Source organism: Dipodomys spectabilis, unplaced genomic scaffold (assembly GCF_019054845.1).
Source record: "Dipodomys spectabilis isolate Male_0828 unplaced genomic scaffold, ASM1905484v1 ptg000234l, whole genome shotgun sequence".
NCBI classification, from domain to species: Eukaryota; Metazoa; Chordata; class Mammalia; order Rodentia; family Heteromyidae; genus Dipodomys; species Dipodomys spectabilis.
The window spans coordinates 1,269,991-1,292,757 of record NW_024870911.1 but is presented as its reverse complement, the minus strand read 5'-3'; the positions used below and the strand labels follow the sequence as shown (position 1 = coordinate 1,292,757).

At 37.6% G+C, this 22,767-nt stretch overlaps 1 protein-coding gene across 3 annotated transcripts in view; it reads right to left on the bottom strand.

Annotated features, from left to right (window-relative positions):
* Ppp1r12a (protein phosphatase 1 regulatory subunit 12A) overlaps positions 1-13,305 on the bottom strand; it is a 108,790-nt gene extending 95,485 nt beyond the window's left edge. For all 3 annotated transcript variants that reach the window (XM_042699169.1, XM_042699171.1, XM_042699170.1), the window contains exon 1: positions 12,805-13,305. In XM_042699169.1, coding sequence (XP_042555103.1) covers positions 12,805-13,041 — 237 coding nt within the window. In that variant the 5' untranslated portion in view covers positions 13,042-13,305. The remainder of the gene's footprint in view (positions 1-12,804) is intronic.
* Between the last annotated feature and the right edge of the window lie 9,462 nt (positions 13,306-22,767).

The following is a 22,767-nucleotide window of genomic DNA, read 5'->3' as shown; positions in this document are numbered from 1 at the left end:
CACTTAATATTATCAATACTTTTTATTATAGTTGTTCTAGTGGGTGAGAAATTAATATCCCACTTTAGCTCTCAACTGATTTCCTGATGGCTAAATCATTTCGTTTTACTGAAGAGTAATGTTGGTATTTATTTTACTCAACCATGTATCCTCCTTAACACCAATAATGTCTGGTATAGAGTAGGCCTTTAGTATTTGTTAAATGAATATTTAAATGCCATCATGTATTTGAAAGTATGTCGAGCATGTCGGAGGAAACTATATGAAAGAAGTGAAGAAGAAATCAGCAGATGACTCCAAGATTTTAATTTAGTTTATAAATGACTAATATAACTAAAAATAAAATATAAAAAAGCAGCATGCTGTTGGCTCACTTCTATAATCCTACTACTCAGGAGGCTGAGATCTGAGGATCGCAGTTCAAAGTCAGCCTGGGCAGGAAAGTCAGCGAGGCTCTTAGTTCCAATTAACCACCAAAAAAGCTGGAAGTAAAGTTGTGGCCCAGGTGGTAGAGTGCTAGGACCAATGCACGCGCACGCACACACACACACACACACACACACACACACACACACACACACTCTCTCTCTCTCTCTCTCTCTCTCTCTCTCTCTCTCTCTCTCTCTCTCTGTCTCTCTCTCTCTCTCTCTCTCTCAGAACAGAGATGGCTCACACCTGGAATCTCAGCTACTGTTCTCTATAAGAGATCTAGAGAATCACAGTTCAAGGAAAGCCCCAGACAAAAATCAGAAGGACCTATCTGAAAAATGACTGAAGCAAAAAAGGGCTAGGACATGGATGAAAAGGCAAAGCACTTGTGTAGCAAGTAAAAAACTCTGAACTCAAACCCCAGAGTCCATACATACCCTACAAGAAAAATAATTCTATAAAAATAAGAAACAACTGGGCTGGGAAGGTGGCTCAGTGGTAGAGCGCTTGCCTTGCATGCCTTGAGGCCCTGGGTTCGATTCCTCAGCACCACAAAAAAAAAAAAAAAAAAAAAGCTGGAAGTGGCACTGTGGCTCAAGGGGTAGAGTGCTCACCTTGAGCTGAAGAGCTGAGGGACAGCACCCAGGCCCAGAGTTCAGGCCCCACGACCGGATCCCCCCCCCCCCAAAAAAATAAGAAACAACTGAAACTACATGAATGAATGAGATAGAAAAATAAAATACACGAAGCTTTGGAATATTCATCTCTAAGAAAGAAATAGATTAAAAATGCAAATTGTACAATAGTATTCAGGAAACACATCCAGGTTACCAACTAAGTTGGCTTCCAAGTTGCCTTTCTTAACACTCTAGGTTAAACAACTCCAATAAAAACTTTTGTCTCAACAGGTACACTGGTTCCACCCTTTCAAATGGAAGGCAGAAGTTGGAGGATAGCAGCCCAAGGTCAGCCTGAGCAAAAGGAAGTTTGCAAGACTCCAACTTGGTCAATGGCTAGGTACAGTGGTGTATGCACATCTGTCATCTTCGGCAACATGGAGAAGCACAAAAAGGACTGCAGTCCAGATTAGCTCCAACATAAAGCAAGTCCTTACCTAAAAGTAAGCAATGTAAAAAGGGGCTGGATCTGAGGGTCAAGGGGTAGAGCACCTGCCTGGAAAGTACAAAGCCCAAAGTTAAATCTCTAGTAATCAACCAAATAACAACCTTTCATTTCACCCTTTTATCACTTGCATTTAATAAGATGTCATTTATTCACATTGCCACATCAAGTAAATTGTGTGCTACATGCAGGCAAAGGCCTGTTTTTAGAAAGTAGTAATGTGTTAAGCAAATGATGATCTATCTATTGCATAATGAGTTAATCTTTAGTCCAAAACTCTAGAGTGAAATGCATCAAATCAATTTAAATGCATACATACACAGGCAGTAATATATGAGCTATAGGGGATGACATCATGGCAAGAATTTAACAGATGGGTTTCAGCAATAGTTTCAAGGTTAATTTCCATATTTGAAATACTAGAAATTTTATTGAAAATGTCTTTTTATAAACAAACACTAAAACACAGTATCATTTTGAGCAAACTATATAAAGAAACAATCCCAAGAATGTAATGGAATGACTCAGAAAAGAGATACATGGTACAATATTCACCTAAAATGCCATGAGAAAGTGGAAAATAAATTAGGTGTTCATCGTAAGACTAGAAAACTTTTTGTATATTTAGTCCCACATAAATATTATGTACCCCTTGGAAGGTAACATGTATCAATACTAATTTATATAGTATGAGTATTTAAAAAATTAAAGGCTGTAAACCAAAAAATTAAGTATGACTCTATTTACAGAAAATTACATATCTGTATACAGATATACACTGGAGTAAAACCAGAGTTTTAGGTGTAGTTACCTCTGGTCCTTCAGACAGCATTAAATTTTTTTTATGTTTTTCTATGATACTGAAATGAAATAATGAGTACCTTTAAAATTTTATCTATTTATTTGGGATAACACATAAAACAATAAACAAACTTGAAACTAATCTTTGTTTAAAATTAAACAGGAAAGCTGGGCGCTGGTGGCTCACGCCTGTAATCCTAGCTACTCAGGAGGCTGAGATCTGAAGATCGTGGTTCAAAGCCAGCCTGGGCAGGACAGACCGTGAGACTCCTATCTCCAATAAACCACCAGAAAACCGGAAGTGGCGCTGTAGCTCAAGTGGTAGAGCGCTCGCCTTGAGCTGAAGAGCTGAGGGACAGTACCCAGGCCCAGAGTTCAAGCCCCACGACCAACAAAAAAAAAATAAATAAATAAAAAATAAAAAAAATAAACAGGAAAGGGAAGACTATATAAAAGCCAAAGCAGACACTGAAAACTTAATAACCACTTATAGCATTTCCATTCATAGGGTAGACATTTTATTGTAAAAGGTGATAAGAAAAGTTTATCACAATAAACACTTAAAAAGCAAAAACATGCCAAGAACTGGTGGCTTGTTCCTGTAATCCTAAACTACTCAGGAGGCTGAGATCTGAGAATTAGGAGTCTAAGACAGCCCAGGCAGGAAAGTCTGTGAGACTCAGCATCAATTAATCACCAAAAAACTGAAAGTGGCTTAAATGGTAGAGTAAGAGTTTTGAGCAAACAAGCTAAGCGACAGTGCCCAGGCACTGAGTTCAAGCCTGAGGATCAGCACAACAAAGCAAAAACATCTCATGTGAAGTTTTTATGTAAATTGTTCCATGTACTTCAAAAGATAACGTCATCTGTTCAAAAGTTTTAAGAAAAGCTGTACAAATGACATATTTTATAACTATCTAAAATAATTTTAAGGCGATCTAAAATAATTTTAAAGCATACACACACACACACACACTTTGGTGTGCTTATTATAAAATAAAGGTAGTTGTTGTGTTAGTGTGTGTATATAAATAGATATAATAACAGTGCATGAAAATCTACTTTTCTATATGATTACTAACCTTTAACAAGGTATCAACTCACACCTCACAATTGAATCTCCTTTGTACTACATGGTACTCAAGAAAACTGATACAAATCTCTACAATCTTAAGGTTTCAGCTCAATAGAATTTAACAAGCTAAAGTTCAAGCCTTTTTTTTTAAATAGCTGTCCCTGCAGAATATCATACTAAGTACACATACTATACTTAAATAGATTACTAAAAAGGTGACAGCTGAGGAATGCTTTCACTTCTTTCCATGGTTTCTAGTGAATGACATTTCAGAAATGCCTATATAACACATGACAACAGGAATGTCTCCACCCATGAGACTGTTTGAGTCAAGCAAGCACTTAGGGCAATAAACAGGGAACTCAAGTTTGCTTTTTTATGGTTAGCCAGAACAACAATAAAAAGATAAGCAACCAAAAAACTAAACTCAGAAAATACTGGCATGCGTGAAAAGTATTTAGAAAAGACAGTGATTAAAATGGCTAGAATGCAATTATTGATTCTAATGTTATGAATTCCTTTACTAAACCAACATCAAGATTTATTTAAAGAAATTTATTTGTAATACAAATTATATAAATTAAGCAAAATTTTACTTGTATTGGTAATATATTCCATTTCAAAAATGAATCTAAAATCTTGGCATTTTTACTGTAATAATACTTAAAAGCTATTGTCAAATGCATTTTTGTTGGGATATTTTATATGCTTGTGATTGATTATATTTACCATCACTTTGCTTTTTATGAACTCTGTTCAAAAATTATATCATATTCAATTTTAAGTCAATAAACTTATAAAAATGAGATATCAAAGTACAAATTAAAGAAAAATGAATCAAAGTCTCTGCTAAGGAATTCACAATTTGGTCTAGAGTTAAAATATGCTAGCAAGTAGCAAATAGTAAGTGTCAAATTTGTGGCTTAAATAGTAAGAGAATCACTGTGTACTCCACTGGTCAAGTATGTTCACATTTAGTGCTTTAAACTATGCCATATAGAAATATGCTGGAAAAATACAGTCCAGAACATGGTAACATGCAAACACAAGAGTATAAATAAGGAAATAAAAGTTCCTAAAGAAGTTTTTCATCAATCCTTTGAGTCCATCCAATTTTTTTGTTGTTGTTGTTCTTACCAAATGACCAAGGGCTGCACTGTTAATATTCTGAGAATCTAGTCTGTTATCATCCCAACTCTATCAAACCTCTCAAAAGTGTGGACAGGGACTCCTCTATGATATCTGCTCACCCAAGGCTGTTTCTACTCTCATAAAAGAGCACAAGGATAATCCAACAAGTGAGTACCAATTGTCCTTTAGGTGGATACTATATCCTTTTGCTATGAAAATATTTTTCTAAAAAATTTGAGAATTTTATTTTTCCAATTCATTTTTATTAGAACCTATTAATTGTACACATAATTATATTGTATCTTAATACTTGTATGAATGTACTACATTCATCTATCTCATCCTCTTTTATCTGCTTTGCCCTTCTTCCTAATAGTTTACTGCTACTTTTGTCTTGTTTGCTTTAAATCTAGATTCTGCAGGTGAGAAGAAAATGGGATACCTGCCTTTCTGAGTCTGGCTCATTTCCATTAACTTAATGAGCACTGGTTCCATCCACTTTCCTACAAATGACATAACTTTACTCTTCTTTATAGCTAAATAAAACTTCATTGTACATATATACCACATTTTCATCTAGAATGATTCCATAGCTTTTCTGTGGTAAATAGTACTGGGAAAAAAATGGATGTAGAACTATGACTTAGATTTCTTTAGTTTATAAGGTAGTTCTTCTTTTAGAGAGTTTTCTTCTTTTCTTTTTTGGTTGGTATTAAGGACTGCACTCATGGTCTCATACTAGCTTGCTACGTAGATATTCTACCACCTGAGCCATGCTACCAGTCTTTTTTACACTGAGATAGGGTGTCTCTTTATGTCCAGGCTTGCTTGGACCACAATCCTCCCTCCTATCATGCTTCCCAGCATTGCTGGGATGATTGGTATGCAACATAGCAAAATGTCATTCATTGGCTGAGATAAAAGTCTTGTGGACTTTTTGTGCCCAGAGTGGCCTCAAACCATGATCCTCTGATCTCTTCCTCACAATTAGCTAGAATTGTAGGTTAGGGCCACCATGCCACGCTTGGGTTTTAGTTCATTGTTGTTGTTGTTAATAATCTCTACATTAATATCTGTACTGGTTGCACTAATTTACATTCCTACTAACAGTATGTATATACAGATTTCTTTTCTTTTTCTGGAATCTTTGCCAGCATTTGTTGTTTTCTTAATGACAGACATAGTGTTTCAGATGAGATAGATTCTCAATGGTATGACTGTGATTAGGATTTCCTTAATGGTTGAAGATGGTGAACATTTTTTTCATGTATTCCTCAGTCACGTATACTTCTTTATAGAGCTGTTGTTTGAACTCATTTGTCCACTTATTAATTAGTTTAAGGCTTAATTTTTTTAATTCTTTATACATTCAGAATATTAATTCTGTCAGATAAAGAGCTGATAAAGATTATCACCCATCTCTATGGTGCCTATCTTGATAATTGGTTTTAATTTGATACAATCCCTTATGTCAACTCTTGTCATTATGTCCTGAGCTAGGAAAATCTTAATTAGAAAGTCACTGCCTATATCTTTACATATTTTCTGTATGTTTCTTTCTAGTAGAAAGTCTACCAATAATTTTATTGCATAATTGATGTACGATTCATGACTGTCTTTTATTTGAATACTACATCTTTTAGTTGTTGATATAATATCCTTTTTATGAAATGATGATAGTATGAGTTTATCAAGTTATTTGTTTTTAATGCTCTTATTGGCCAAAATAATTGAAATAAAAATTGACTGGCCCATGAGATATAACATTTAGAGAATAAATGAAGGGCAATAAATAAGTCCCTTTACATTTTTACCAAGAAGAAAAAGAATTCTGCCTGTTCCAACTATGCCTCAAATATAACTTGGTTAAAATTTGTAAACCAATTTAGGGAATGGACTATTCTCATAACTGTATAACCCTTTCTAATCAAAGGGTCCAAACTAAAACCAAACATGATTAACATAAAAAGTTCATTTTTCAAAACCACAAGTCATATCAGATAACTGTATTACACTTCAAGCACTGTCTCAAGTCCTACTTATAAACATCAATCAATCACAGGATAGAAAATAAATTCTAGAGTTTACACTCTAGAATGGGTAAGACATTAAAAAAGGCTTTTTCTTTTTTTTCTAATATCCAATAAAATGAGCTTATCTCTTATTTGTCACTAAAAACATGTACATGAAAATTTTAGTAAGTATATAAAACACCTAATGGAGTAATATGAGTAATATTTATTAGAATAAAGAAAAACTAAACTCTATTTTCTGAAAAATGATGTGGTTTTGTTGTCATTTCCTTCTTGCAACTTTCCAAAGCATTGATCAAATAAATATTTACATAATGGTCAGTCAAAAATGATTTTCAGACTTCTAAAATTTAGTACAATTTCAAATCCTAAGACTAATTTATAGTACTACTATATTTCAATTACCATACAAAGATCTTAAAATTGATTTGAACATCAAGTGATATGCAAGGAAACCCTCCAACTACTAGTCACCAACACAGTGACTGATTTAGGAATGTTAACTTCTTCAGAATTAAAAAAAAATACACCTAGTGTAGACATTGAGCTCTGGACTGCCATTCTAGGTCTGCCATTCATTATGTTGAGACCTTAAGCAAGAGAAAAACTATGCTAGGAAAATTAAATCATACTGTTTCTTTTCGTGCCAGTCCTTTTGCTCAAGGCTAGAACTCTACCACTTGAGCCAGAGCACCACTTTAGGCTTTTTCTAAGTAGTTACCGAAGGTAAGAATCTCATGGACTTTTCTGCCTGGACTGGCTTCAAACAGCATCCCTCAGATCTCAGCCTCCTGAGGAAATAGATTACAGGTGTGAGCCACCAGTGTCTGATGCAAACAGTACTATTTCTAAAAGCATTTCTTTCTAAAAAAGCACTATCATCTACTTACTGAAGATCAAAACAGAATAAACTTAATACAACGGTCATCATACTAAAATGCCCATATCCTCTTAGGATTGTGGAGTCCAACAAGCTTTCAAAAAGTATGAGGTTAATTTCTTTTTTTTTTTTTTTCTGCAGAGACAGAGACAACAACAACATCATCAACAACAACAAATTCAGGAAGTGTCAGGGTAATAACATGTTACAAAAGAATAAAAGGTATTTTCTAAAAATCCTTAAGTAATGGTAATTTCTTATGTAAACAGTATATGTAAAACCTAAGGAAGGAATAATGGAAAAAATTTCCTGTCTTCTATTGAGTGCTATACTAGAAAATGCTCAGTCACAGCTTGCAAATCACACTGTAGCTGAAGCATATGAAAGATGGTGTTGATTATGACACTTCAAAGTCAGACCACAAAACTGTTTCCAGGAAGCAAAAAAGCAGCAACTAAAGAGAAATCAGCAGTATGGGCACTGCTACTCTAAAACCAGCATACCCCTTATATGGCTAGGGTTGTCCGTTTACTTGTCAGAAGTGAGGTGACAGTATGGAGTTGGGAATTAGTCTAATTGGGTTTTTAAAAATGGATTTATGATGATGCCAAAAGCCTTTTATTATATCCTAAAAACACCATATTAATACTATACACTTGATCCAATAGGTTCTTCCAAAGCCTTAACATTTTCTAAGTTTGCAACTATAAATTCAATGTTTTTTTTTTAAAACAAATTCATCATAAATAGCAATTAAACTTATTTCTTTTTTGGGGGGGGGGTCCAGTCGTGGGGCCTGAACTCTGGGCCTGGGCGTTATCCCTCAGCTCTTCAGCTCAAGGCTAGCGCTCTACCACTTGAGCCACGGCGCCACTTCCAGCTTTTTTCTTTTTGCTTATGTGGTGCTGAGGAATCGAACCTAGGGCCTCAGGCATGCAAGGCAAGCGCTCTACCACTGAGCCACCTTCCCAGCCCCTAAACTTATTTCTTAGCAAGCAAGTGAAAATTAATTGATTCTGAACTCAGGGCTTTGAGCCTGCTAGGCAGGTGTTCTACCACCTGAGTTATACCCTCAGCCTTGTGATTTCCTGGTTATTTTGGAGATGGAATGTAAAGAACTTTTTCTGCCTATGCTGGCCTCAAACCTCAGTCCTCAATCGCCTGATAGCTAGCTTCACAGGGTAACAGGGGTTTCTAATCTTTAACTTTTTTTATCTTAAGATTTCCTTTTACTGACAAGTCACATATTTTACAAAGATGCTTCAAATGGCTGTCTTAGAAGTTATAAAAATCTGTTTTAAAAACAGGATGATTTAACATGTCTGTCGGGTTGAAAAGTAGGAAATTACAAAACTATTAAAACTGTAATAGAACATGTACCTAATTCAATTTTGGATTCCCTATGGACCTATCTCAGGCTTTTATAATGGCTCTAATGGTGTTTCATTTTTTCCCATGTAACCAAAATTTAAATTGCATTAAGGTTTTGAAATAGAATTAAGGTTTTTAAATAGGTTAGTACTTAGAATTTTTAAACTATGAAGATATTAAAAACATGCCGAGAATCTATAACAAAATCTATAACAATGTTACATTTATTTCACAAACACAAGTTCTATTATGTGCAAGAACAATATTCTAAGTATCTGCATATGAAGGCTTCCAAGATGTATCACACTATACACAGGTAACTATGAAATAAAAAATAAAATTCAACAAACATAGTGAGCTAGACTCTGGAAATGTGAATGATTGGGTCTTTATTCTCCCAGTTTGGACACAGACTTACAATCTTCAGTAGAGAATGGCCAAATACTACAATTTTTACACAATTTGAAAGATCAGAAAGATCCTTTTTGTTGGCAATTGAATCAAGTTTTAAAGAATGACTAGAACTAGTGGTCAACTAAAACATGGCTACTGGTTAGAAATTAAAATACAAATACAAACTGTTTTAATCCTTAATTTAAGAGGAGAGACACAAAGTGGTAAAAATTTGTTGGAATATAATTGGTAATCACTATGTAAGCCAGAATAATACAGAGTGAGAATAGAAATAGGCAAAGTATTACTATAGCGTAAGGATAAAAATAATAACGGTAGGAGACAAGGAAAAGATACAAATATAATTCTGAAGAATCTGAAATTGGAGATAAACACAGAGGAAATGAATAAATAGTAACTAGAAGGTTTAACTTGATTAGAGAGGTGAAAGTGGTATTAATGAGCAGAGATGTTTTGTTTCGTATTCAATTAAAATACATTTCTGACTGATTTAAAACTATCAACTGCATTAGCATTCCAATAGAAAAATAGGATCTATCATATATATTCATCTCATGTAATATTATATACAAAGTATGTTGATAAAAGATTTTATAATAAAACATATAAAAGAGATTTAAAAACTAAGTTATAACATACAAACCTAAGTTTGAAAGGCAAGACTCCTTTGAAGACACCACAAAAGTTAATGTATATACAGTAGATGTTATGCTGTTCCAAGGAGTGAATTTGTATTTAAATATGCTAAATATGTTAAAATGCAGATATATAATCACAGGTAGTTACAATATCAGAAGCTAATGAAATTGCACTCTAGGCCTCAATTTTAGGGAAAAAATAATTGGTTTCATATGTTGACTTTGTACTGCTCTCCAGCTGAAAGGAGGAAAAAGAGGTAGTCTAGAGATTCATGTAACCAAAAAAAAATATTTCTTCTATAGATGGCATTTCTATAGGATTGTTGTAAACTGAATATTTTTTCATGACATATAGAGAGACCATTCAACCAGTGAATAAAAGTTTAAATATAAACTACATTAAAAATGTAAAGACAGTACTAGGTTAAAAAGCGTAAAGGCTACAGTTTTCCAAAACTTTCCTAATAATAAGATTTAGGACACTAAATTAAAAACTAAAAAAGAAAAAGTGGAATAAATTTTCAAAACTATGAACCAATACATAATTTAGTAAAAACATTTAGTTTTTCTATGATACTGCTAGAGATTAAGTTAAAAAAAAACTATTAAAGGCCTATTCAACAAATCAGGTCATTTTAGTATCAAGTATTTTATACAAACAGCATTTCTTAAAAATTAAAAGTCTGTGGTTCTTAAAAAGTCTTTTGTTACCTTTCATTATCTAGTGTTCCGTATTTCTGTAAAGTGAACTACTTGTTCTAATAGTTACAACTGAAAAAAATATGAGAAAAGTGTGGAGAAAATTTAATAAAAAATTTTAATGCTGATCTTTTAGAGATTCTGACTTCACAGATTTAAGAAATGCACAGATAAAGCTTACAAAAAGGTCTAATGTAAATATCCACCTTCTCCAAACTAACCAGTGAATTCAGTTACTCAAGAAGATTCTAGTTAGGTCTGATAATTCCTGCAACAGGTACAATTGAAGGGGGGGGGGGGGGAATGGGACTTAAGTCCTATTACCAGTCATTGTCTTGTATCACACCTGAACAACTATTATATTCACATCAAAAATCATTTGAAAATTTTCTCCTCCTCCAAGCCAACACAACTGGATTCCTCCACAACAGTAGCAACCAATTTTTAAAAAACATGCTGATAAAAATCGTTAATTATTCTGACATCAGACATAAAATTATTTTTCATAAAGTTACGAATCAGTTTCATACAAAAACATGTTAATTACAAAGAAAGATGAACATTTTTTCATCACATACATACTACAATTTTTGATGCCCAAAGACACTTTCATTCTCAACATAGTACTTTTAATATCAAGTTATACTAGGCTTTAAAACAAACTTCCGCCGAATAAAGTTCGCTACACATTATAGGACCACACTATATTCTCATTGATGTGATTCTGAATTCCAGATTTGTCCTGCCATTTGTCAATCATTTCGATCCTTCCAGGCAACTTTGTAAACAAAGGCTCCATGCCAACCTTGATATGCTAATTTGATTAAATAAAACTTAAAATGGTCATCACACAAACAGGAAGCAGTCAAAGGAAAGGTGCCAATGTACTCATCCCTTTTAAAGCGGCATCAAGTTAATATTCATAAAAATAGAAAGCCTAAAATTTCAACCCACCAAACTAGTCTCTACTCAAAATAAGGCTACCATCCTGCACATTCCATCAAGGCAAGTGTGAAGTACCTAGTGAGTCTTTTCACTGTAAGGAGGTTTACTAGTAATCCTAATTCTCCAATAAGAAAAAGGGCAGAGTCTAAGTCATGTCACCTATCACCATCACTTATAAATTGCTTTTTATGCACAACCGTACGGGTTGTGTTGCTTTTGGCCTGTTAAAGGCAAAGCAACATTATCTCTGGATTGCCAATAGTTTCTCCTTATTTGGCTAACATTGAGAGATCCCAATCAGACTACTATAAAACTTTAACATGCACAAAGCATCCATTTTGAGAAAAGTCGGTGGCGACCAGCTTTCTTTTTCCTTTCTGTCTTTTCGTGTTTTCCCACCCCGAAAAGAAAAATTGGGGGTTTGATAAACCGGCTTTCAGGCGTTGCACGGCATTTGTTCTTTCTGGCCCTAGGTGCACACCCCAGGACTTAGACCGAGCCCGCGGACCTCTGACACTGCGGCAAACTCTACGGTCGCCGTCCCGAGGTGGGCACGTCCTTAGGGAACTCCTTTACCCTCAACACCCCCATCCTCTCCCTTTTCAGCCGGCGCAGACCGGCTAATTACACCCCATTCTCCCCTCCCCGGTGACCAAGAGTAATAAAGGAGAAAACAGGAAATCGTTCGCTCGGGGCTCTCGGCTTGGGTCTCTGGATTACTATTATTATCCTCATCATTGGTAATCAAGACCTGAAAAAAGTACCACAAACGCGCTGCCCACCTAACAAGCTAAAGGGGGTCCATCTGCCCAAGCGTCTCTCAAGCGAGCTCCTGGCTAAGTCTTTCTCTTTCAAGACTCCCCCTTAGCCCCAAATAGATCATTGACACCGTGCCCCCTCCCCCAGCACAACCACGACACTCCTCCCGGTCTTGACCCCAAACACCAGACACATATCCACAAATGGCTCGGGGGGGGGGGTCCCCCAAGACGCCCACAGTCCCCTTCTCCCACAGTCCCCCCGCCCGTACACCCCGGAAATCACCCAGCTCCCAACTCCGACAGCAACTGGTCAGAAGGGGGCCTCCAGCCCAGCGCCCTCCCGCCCTCCCGCCCTCCCTCCCGGGAAGCCGCCCCCTCACCGCCGAGCCGGGAGTCTCTCCCTCTCGCCGCCCCCAGCTTCAGGAAGACCACCTTCCCCCCCCCCCCCCACACACACACCCCGTCCTCGGGTCCGCGATCCAGACCCAGCGGCGGGCGCACAGACCTGATGGAGGGCAGTGAGTCCGTCCACATTGGCGTAATTGATGTCGGCGCCGCGGTGCAGCAGCTTGAGGACCTCGTCCGTGTCGCCGCTGGAGCAAGCAGCCAGGAAGACGGCGCCATCGTCGAACTTCACCTTGGTCTTCTGACGCTTCACCACCGGGGGCTCGAGGTCCGTCTCGGAGCCGATCCAGCGCTTCAGCTGCTCGTTCCGCTTCTGCTTCGCGTCCGCCATCTTCATCCCCTCTCCTGCCGCCGGGTCTTCTTATCGCGAGGGGGAGGGGAAGGGAGGGGAGGCGGGGAGGGAAGAGAGGGGAGGCCGGGGGGTGTGTGACTGTCTCGATGAGTGCGGGCCCGACCGGGGCTGGGAACCGGGAGGAGACGCTCGAGACTTCCAGTATCCCACAGAGCACTGGGGCGGCGCGCCCGGGCCCCGCGGACCTCCCCGTCCTACCACAGAAACCCTCCCGCCCCTCGGCGCGGCCGCTCGTCACTGGCGGCTCCTCTAACGTAACTTCGCGAGATCCGGGAAGGGAGTCGCCCTTCGGCTCCAGTGCGCACGCGCCCTAGGGGCTCGGGGGTGAGCCCCGCCCCCAGGAAGAAGCCTTGGCGAACTGCGGCGGAGGCGGGCGGGCGGGCGAGCGAGCGGCCCGGCCACCGGAGGGAAGCGGGTGTGGCCCCGGCCGCCGGGGTTGCGCGGGGCGGGACGGGACCAACCTGGAAGGGAGGAGACCGGGGGAGGAAGGTTGTCCTTGCAGGACTTGAAGGCTCCCCCCCGCAGGAGGCCGGCAGTCCGGGCTGCGCAGGTTCTTGCGGGGCCCGCCGGCGGCCTCAGCGTTGGCGGAGGCCTTTCCTCTGGGCTGCGGTCTTTGACTGGAATGGAGGGTGGAGAGGTCGCGAGTTGGGGTGTTTTGCGGTTGCTCTTTCCCAGGAACGTGGGGAGGGACGGCGGGGGCGGGGCGGGGGGGGAGGCGGCCGCTCGGCCCCGGAGTCGCTTTTCAAAGTGGAGTTGGTTTGGGCCCAGTTCCCCAGGTGACCCACCCTGTGCCCGGGGTTGGCCTGCGGTGGTTGGGGGGGCTTTCCTCTGGAGCTCGCTTGCTCGTCACTGCGATGCCCCCCCCCCCTCCTTCCCCTCACGCCGGGTTTGAGTCCTCGTCCACTTCCTCCAGGGCTGGGAGCCTGTGGGACACTCACCCGTGAGCGTCGCTCGGGCTCGTTAACTGGTCCTGACCTTTTAAGGGATTTCTAGTTCCCAACTCCGTTGCTTTCTAAGGAGCGAAGACCCAACTGCTTCTAGAATTCAGAAGGAATGTTAATAAAGGGAATTAACTCAACCACTACTTAGCGCATACCTCTTTCATAAGCCGTGACTTACTAGGCACTGACCATGCAGTGTTTTAACCACCTCTTGAATTCTTGGGCCGAGGAAGGTATGTGTGTGACGACACCCCCACCCCCACCCCACACACACGATTTGTAATGCTGGCATTTTAGAAGTTATCTTCAATCTCCACTAATTGGTATTTTCCTAAACACCTTCTTGTTACACACGATTGTTAGAGCTAAAATAAGTCATGAAAATTAACAATTGAATGGAGGTCATTTATCTACCCTGAACCCTAAAGACCTAGTTTATGCCCTTAATTTCACCAAGATAGGATAGGATTCGTTCAGCAAACATTATACAGTTGTATTTATATGTTGAATTTAGCTTTCCTTCGAAAATTTTGTTAATCTCATTGGAAATATTTTTATTTATTTTTTGTTGGTTGTAGGGCCTGAACTCTGGGCCTGGGCACTGTCCCTTAGCTCTTCAGCTCAAGGCTCGCACTCTGCCACTTTGAGCCACAGTGCCACTTCTGGTTTTTTCTGTTTATGTGGTGCTGAGGGCTTCATGCATGCAAGATAAGCATTCTACCACTTAGCCACCTTTACAGCCAGTGGAAATATTCTTAAATTGCTACCTGCCTGTATTTTTAGGGAAGATTTTTTTTTTTTTAACATTAATGAATTACTGAAGACCTATGGCTAAAGCCAGAATAAGGCTAAGTAAACCTAAAACCGAAGTGCAAATTAGGGATAGGGATGTAGTTCAGAGGTAGTGCACTTGCCTAACTCTGGGTTTGATCCCAGCAACTCACAAAATAAGTGCACATTAAACTGTACTGAGATTAATTTGCTATTGTTCTCAGAAAAATCATTCATGATAGTGCACAATCAATCCTATGTGCACAATTGTGTACATATTAGGATTTGTACATCCTTTTTAAAAGTTTATTTTTCTACCAGTTAACTAGCTTTTCTATACTTTATAAAAACAGGTGTATATTATATATAGTAAAGATATATATACATACAATACACACAGTACAGATATATACACACATATATACTAAAATGTATGTAAATATATGCACACATCACAAATACAGTGCTATGTACTAAAATTTACACCCATTTTTGGTTAGTGCATCTTTTTCCCAGTACTTTTTATTATGCAATTTGAACTATGTTTTGGTACATATGATATTGTTAAATGCACTCATATATATCTATGCAATTGAGAATATATTAATAACAAGGCACTTTGCTTTAATCTCCAATGTTTTATTTAAGAGCCTGGAGAAAAAGTTATAGTATGCTAGTTAGCATCATACAATTTAGTCTCAAATAGGCAAATTACCAGGCCCAACAGAGAACCACCTGAACTTGCTTTGGGCTGCATTTATTAACAATTCTGATTTGTCGATTATAGTATCTAACACGTTGCTTGCCTCTGAGTTATAAGGTCATTCTGCACAATTCTGGTGGTTAGCTCTCTTCTGAGTCCTCAAGATAAATTTTTTTGCCACATCTGGCTTCAGCCAAAGAACCTAACCTTAAAATGGAACAAGGTGATATTTTTATGAAGCTGTACTGGTCTACTAAACTTGAGAATCAAATGAGTGTCTGGCCATAATTAAAAAATTGTTTTCATGTTCATTGTCACAATATCAAAGGGCCATTATGGGAATTATTTAAGAGCTACAGACATTATTTAGTAAATGTTTTTTGTTAACCTTTAAAAATTTAAATTATTTAAAGGAAATGTATTGCTTTAGTAAATAAAAGACTGTAGAAACTAAATTAAAACAATTATTCTAATAAGCCTATGAAAGCTCTGAACCTGTTCTCAATTTGTAATAAAGATTATTGATAAGGGTCAGACATATTAGTATCAACCTAAACATGTTTTTATACAAAGGATATTGATAAGAACTTTTATTTGCTAAGAATTTCACTGTTAATGGTTTGTCTACTTGAAATTATTCTATGTATAGTACAAAGTATACATGTTTCGTATATTGGAAAACTGTCTTACTTTAATTACCATATCTCATTATTAATGCTGTTTACAGGGTCTTAGTTGCATACTTCTATTGGTATGAAGACTAGCACTGGAAAGCCAATATATGAAAGTATATAAGTGCTTTGGGAGGAAACTCAAAGGAACTTTAGACCTAAAGAGTCATGTTCCTTAGATCTGAAATTACAACAACTGAAGGCATCTTAATTAAGGGATCCATTCAATTAGTCTTCAAATTAAATCCTTGTAAAAAAAAATTCTTCCATAAACCAGAGTGTGGAAATAGGGTAAAATATAGGAAAAACAAAACTGTGCAGTGATAACAGAGAACATTGCAAGTAATGATACTGATTAGGCTCAGTTTGGATACAGAAAACAAGTTAACCTTATGGGCTTATTTCAAAAATTGAATGAATAATGTATGAGAAAGAAAGATAATTGTGTGTGTGTGTGTGTGTGTGTGTGTGTGTGTGTGTGTGTGTGTGTGTGTCTTCCTTTTCCTTCCTCATTTATGCAGACTTGGCAGACTTATGGCAGGTCTCCACTGCTTTCCAAAGGGAGCTTCACTCTATATTACCTACATTGCCAGCCTAGAAGGGCATAAAGGACAAAGTGGCCAAGGCTACCTCTGAAGACATTGACTCTGGATTATCAGGAGTTGGAAGTTGATATTGAATCCAGGTTAAAGATAGAACATGTGGAACTGAAAGATGGTAAGATGAAGATTTTTTTCCATCCTTTTTATAAAATTGTATTGAAGGATATATACTAGGTTTAACTGGGCCAGTAGAGCCAGTCTGGCTCACTAGAAGTTAGTGGAATTAAAGTATGAAACTAATTGCTCCAGACACTAGCCTAACACTAGATCCTAGGGATGCCTCCATGTTAACAGAGGACTTAAATGATTTATATATTCCATCAGAGAACAAGTTTGAGGGAAAAATGATCTTCTAGAACCCAAAATCCAGTAACAGATTTAAAAAGAAGATAGGCAACAATGGTGTCTGTGTTCATGTTTGGAGAATGGAAGTATATTGTTGATATGAAGGCAACTGAATCCTATAAAAGGCTAAAAGGTTATCTGCCTTAGATGATATTTTGTGGATGGATTAGATGTCATTGTTATGTTTGCCTGGGCTCCTCACCTAAAACTTCAATCCTCCTGATCTCTGCTGCCCAAGTAGATAGGATTATAAATATTAGCCACTGTCCCTGGCCTGGTTTTCAAATTTCTTGCACTGAGCTCTTTAATGGCTTCTTATAATGTAATTATTTTGTATATTATATTGCTAAATAGAACTATACATAAAGCAATGCTTAAATTTCTTTGTTAAATGATGGATACATCCTATCTAAATTGTATGCATAAATGGCAAAGGAAAGAAATTATTATTTAATATTACTGAGAAACACTTTTTTTTTTTTGGTCAGTCATAGGGCTTGAACTCTGGGCCTGGGCTCTGTCCCTCAGCTCTTCAGCTCAAGGTGAGCTGGGCAATACTTTTTAATATCTACCTAGCTTTTAGAAGAATATGTAGGTAAATAAGACCTTGATTTTGTGAAGTGCCTAATTAGGATTTTTTTCATAATTCATTAAATATATTTTCCTGATCATTTAGAAAATTAAGTTTGCTCTAAGACGAAAACAGTTAAGTTGATTCTTATGCTATCCAAAGACCATGTACATAATATAAGTGGATTAGTACCATTCAAAGCTTTTTTTTTTTTTGGTCCCTTGTGGCTTGAACTCTGGGTCTGGACACTTTTCCTATGCTTTTCAGATCTCTATCTTTTCAGTGCTCTATCACTTGGGGCACAGCACCACTTCCTTTTTTCTGGTGGTTTATTGGAGATAAGAGTCTCACAGACTGTCCTACCCAGGCTGGCTTTGAACTGCAATCCTCCGATTTCAGCCTCCTGAGTAGCTAGGATTACAAGCATGAGCCACCGGCACCTAGCCATCCAAAGCTTTTTACACATTGATGTACATTGTCCTTTAATTCTGAAGGCAAATATGAGTGAATTGCACTTTTTTTGCTTTGAAAGACAAATCAAGACACTATTTTTAGAACTAAGATTGTGTGTGTGTGTGTGTGTGTGTGTGTGTGTGTGTGTGTGTGTGTGTGTTAAACTATATAATTTTTGCCCTCTGGACCAAAGTCAGAAGTGTTAAAAAAAATTTCTAGATTTGAAGTGAGAGTGTTGTATAGTAGTTAGAGAATGGGATAAGTAAGTACTCATGGTCACTACTTTTTATGTAAAATCTCACTCTTTTTAAGCAGTTACCAAAATACTCCCATATCCAACATTTGAACTCAAAAGTAGCTAGACCTAGTCTCAGATGGTGTGCTTTAGTTACTGTTGAATTGTGTTTGATAATCTGTAAATTATTTTGTTTAGTCTTAGAACAGTTATATTGTGCAGTTTGAGACAACACATTTGATACAAAAATGTAAGCTTTTGTTTTATCTGTAAGTGCCTATATCTCTTTACATGGAAATAAACTTTATTTGTAAAAGAAAAAAGAGCTCTCTGAGTTGCTGATAGCAACTCTTAACTTCTGTGCATGTTTGTCACAGGGTAGAAAGCAAAAGTTGCTCTCAAAATACTTCCTACCTTGAAGCAGCTACCTCCAATTTGTATTTAATAAGTGTTTAGGACTGAAATATCATATGTTTTTTCTTATATAGGGAAGCTAGACATAAAAAGACATATTCATGGACATGTACATATGTACATGGGAGAAAAAAAAGATGGAAAGGTACAGTGCAACTATATATGAAGAGGACATAAGGAACTTCAGTGAAAGCTGTTGATCCATAGGGGATTGGAGGTGCAGCAGGGAAAGAGAACACAATAGAGATGGTTATTCTGAATGCAAAACATAATATATGCACATCTGAATACCATAGTGAAACCCCTTGGTGCAATTAATAAACACTAAAAACCATGAATGACAGGCAAGTTAGAGCAGGCTCAGATTGAAGGGTTGGCAACCAGCAGGAGGGGAGAAGGCTAAGGAGGAGAGAGAAGAAGGATGAATATGGTCCTATGTTTATTTGCATGTATAAAAATAGAACAGTGAAATCTATTGAAATTGTTGTAAGAAGGGGGAGTGCAATGAGAGAGAGAGTGATAGGTGGGTGAGATACATTGTTTACAAGTATGAAAATATCACAATGACACTGCCCCCATACTAATAATATATGCTAATGAAGAAAAATGAAAGAAAATAGAATTTATAAAAGGACTTTAGGGCTAGTAATCTAGCTTGAATTAGCATATGAAATGCCTAGGAATTTATTGAAATTACATAAAAATAATACTATTTTCTAAATTGCTGTCTTACTTGACAAACTATCATGGAATGTTGTTTTTGTCTAGGGTAGAGAAGAAAGAACCAAATAAATCACCAAACTGTCCTTGAGTGCTATGGGAGGAAAAGGATTTCACTGAGAATAGAAATTGATCCTTGGATATAGAAGGATGAGAGAGAAGTCTATGCGTCTCTTGAACAGTAGGAAATTTCATACTGACACCAGGAAGTACCCTCAGAAAGGCAGTCTAAAACAGATGGCTGAATACTACTTCAGAGACGTGGGGATTCTCCCTAGCCAAAGTTATACTATGAATGTGGTTGGAGTGTAGCAGTTTGTTGGATCTGAGGTCAGTGAATACAATTTCAGTTATTTGTCAATCATTCTAGGCTCCTGGGATATAGGAATGAATGAAACTACTGAGCTACACCAACAAGCTTACATTCTAGTGAGGAGGGACAGAAAAGGACCACATTATACTTAGCCAAAAGGCTGAGAGGCAGTGGAACCCCATTTTAAATAAAAATGCTTTATTAGCAGACACCTAAATTAAATTACTAAATTCAGATACTGCTAAGTATATTGAAGAAGAGGGTGAAAGAGAGAAAGAGCAAAAGATAATTTCTGAAGCTATTGTCAATAAAGAAACAGGGGACTATTTTTACTAATAAATTAATCAGGAAAGGTCTAAGCTGAATTTCTGTCCAAGTTTTCTAAGAGCTATAATTGGGAAATTTTTCTTTATAACAAAAGATTTAAAATTACAAGTAATCCACTAACATGAGAGGCCCTGATATTTCACAGTAAATGTGCCCTTGACTGGGACATGAATGTTGCAGAAGACACCTGAAAAGACCATCACACTAGTATGGATGCATCGGTTTTGATCAGTGTGTAAACACATACAACTCATCACCACAGTAGCACTAAGTGGGTATGGGCTCAGAAACTTGATATACAGCTTTGATATGGACAAAGGATGACTGATATTGAATTTCCTTCTGAACAGGTGGTGAAGTTAAAACAAAGTTCTTTATGGAAAATTAGGAAAGATGATCTTTTGAGTTTTTAAGTACGATTCATTCTAATACATAGGTAAAGAGCCTTGCATACATTTGGCATGTAGTAGGAGCTTATATTTGTTTTCTTTGGTACTGTATGTCTATTAAAACAATGTCCATAAATTATTTCACAGTTCTGTGGGTTTTAAGTCTGGGTGGGCTCAGTTGGGTTCACTGCCTAGGAACTCACAAGACCAACATCAAGTTGTCAGCTGGGATGAGTTTTTATCTGGAGCTTCTGGAAGAGTCTCCTTCCAGTTTCCTTGATGTGGACAGAAAGTTGGTTTCTTTCTTTCTTTCTTTCCTTCTTTCTTTCTTTCTTTCCTTCTTTCTTTCTTTCTTTCCTTCTTTCTTTCTTTCTTTCTTTCTTTCTTTCTTTCTTTCTTTCTTTCTTTCTTTCTTTCTTTCTTTCTTTCTTTCTTTCTTTCTTTTCTTTCTTTCTTTTTCAATTGAAGTTCTGCTTTCTTGCTGGCTATTGGCTGAGGCTGTTTCTTACACTTGACCCCTTTTATCTTCCAAATCAGTAACCATGTGTCACATCCTTTTCATGCTTTGCTTTCAATCTCTCTCACTTCCTTTCTTGAGAAAAGCAACCTTTGCACCCGGCTTGAGAAGGTGTCTGCTAGTAAGAGCATAAAATAAAGTCTCTTCATCTTGAAGGCATATACCATATAACAGAAATTAATTACAAAATTGATGTCATATTTAAAGGTACTGGGAATTGAAGCAGGATACCTTTGAAGAACCGTTTTAGAAATCTTGCCTGAGGGGCTGGGAAGGTGGCTCAGTGGTAGAGCCTTTGCCTTGCATGCCTGAGGCTCTGGGTTCGATTCCTCAGCACCACATTAGCAAAAAGAAAAAAAGCCGGAAGTGGTGCTGTGGCTCAAGTGGTAGAGCGCTAGCCTTGAGCTGAAGAGCTGAGGGACAGTGCCCAGGCCCAGAGTTCAGGCCCCACGTCCGGACCCCAAAAAAAAAAAAAAAAAGAAATCTTGCCTGATAACCACCCAATGAATAATAATTCCTTTCCACTTTACATTTCAATATTCTTTACCACCTGCATATATATATGACAGCTTTTAGGTTAATGGATTTACAATTTAGTGGAGGAAATAGATGCTGAAATAGATCATTTGAATACAAGAGCTTGTATTTATTTGGAATATACTAAATGACCCTTCTTGTTGCAAGTGCTATCTATAAATGTTTTCTTACAGGGTAAGAGAAGGGATGCAACATGATCATAATATGAGGGGTAAGTGAAGGAGTGGCCTGTCAGGGACGTCTTTGAGGGAGTAAGGCTACATGAACTCATCTTCATGGAAGAGAAGTGACTGGTTAAACATAAAACGTCTGTATAAGGATGGGCGCATTGTAGAATTGATTTTGTATGTATAAAGACAGGAAACCGAAAGTTTAATAGTATTCTAGAACATCATAAGATTCAAAGTTGGAGAAATACACAGTAAGTCTTTTATCTAAATTGTCACGAGGAGGCTAATGACTGAAAATCTTCTATATAAACTTAAGTGGCAAGTTTATCATAAAAGTAGTGGGAATAATTGAAGGATTTTGAAAAGTGCTACATACAATTATTTTCAGTAGCTCAGATTACCCTGGGGAAAAATGTAAAGAAAGCTTAATTTTTTCTGGAAACTTTGGCCTTTTCCCCATGCATTTATATTTTGACTATTTTTCTATGATCAAACTTGAATGATCATTGACATAAACTGAGAATGAACATCTTAGTTAATAAGGCTTAAAATATGATTCATGTTGAAAAAAAATTTTTAAAGACTGAAAAGTTATCAGTATAACAAGCTGTTGAAATCCTCATATTTTTAGACTTGAGTGAATGCCTTTTTTCTGTTTGGTGATGTAGAAGAAAGCTAGTGGGATTATGGAATTAAGGTGAGTGTGTGTCCTGCTTCTTTTCCCATTTGCTCTTTTGTCCATTCTGATCATATCTTGGAGTATTAGAAATGATCCACTGGGTTGTCCCCAATTATGCATCAGCTAAAGGGACTGGATAGGTTAATGACACTATGTTTTCTCACACATTTGCCACAACACTTATTACACCATCATATTTCAAGGTAATAAATGAAGACTTGGGAGACCATCATTAAGACAGAGGAAACTTACAATTAGAAATTACGTGGTTCACACCCAGCCAGGGATACCCATTGTCACTTGAGCCAGGCATGGTGTTTGTTACATACCTGTAGTCCCAGCACTTGTTTGAA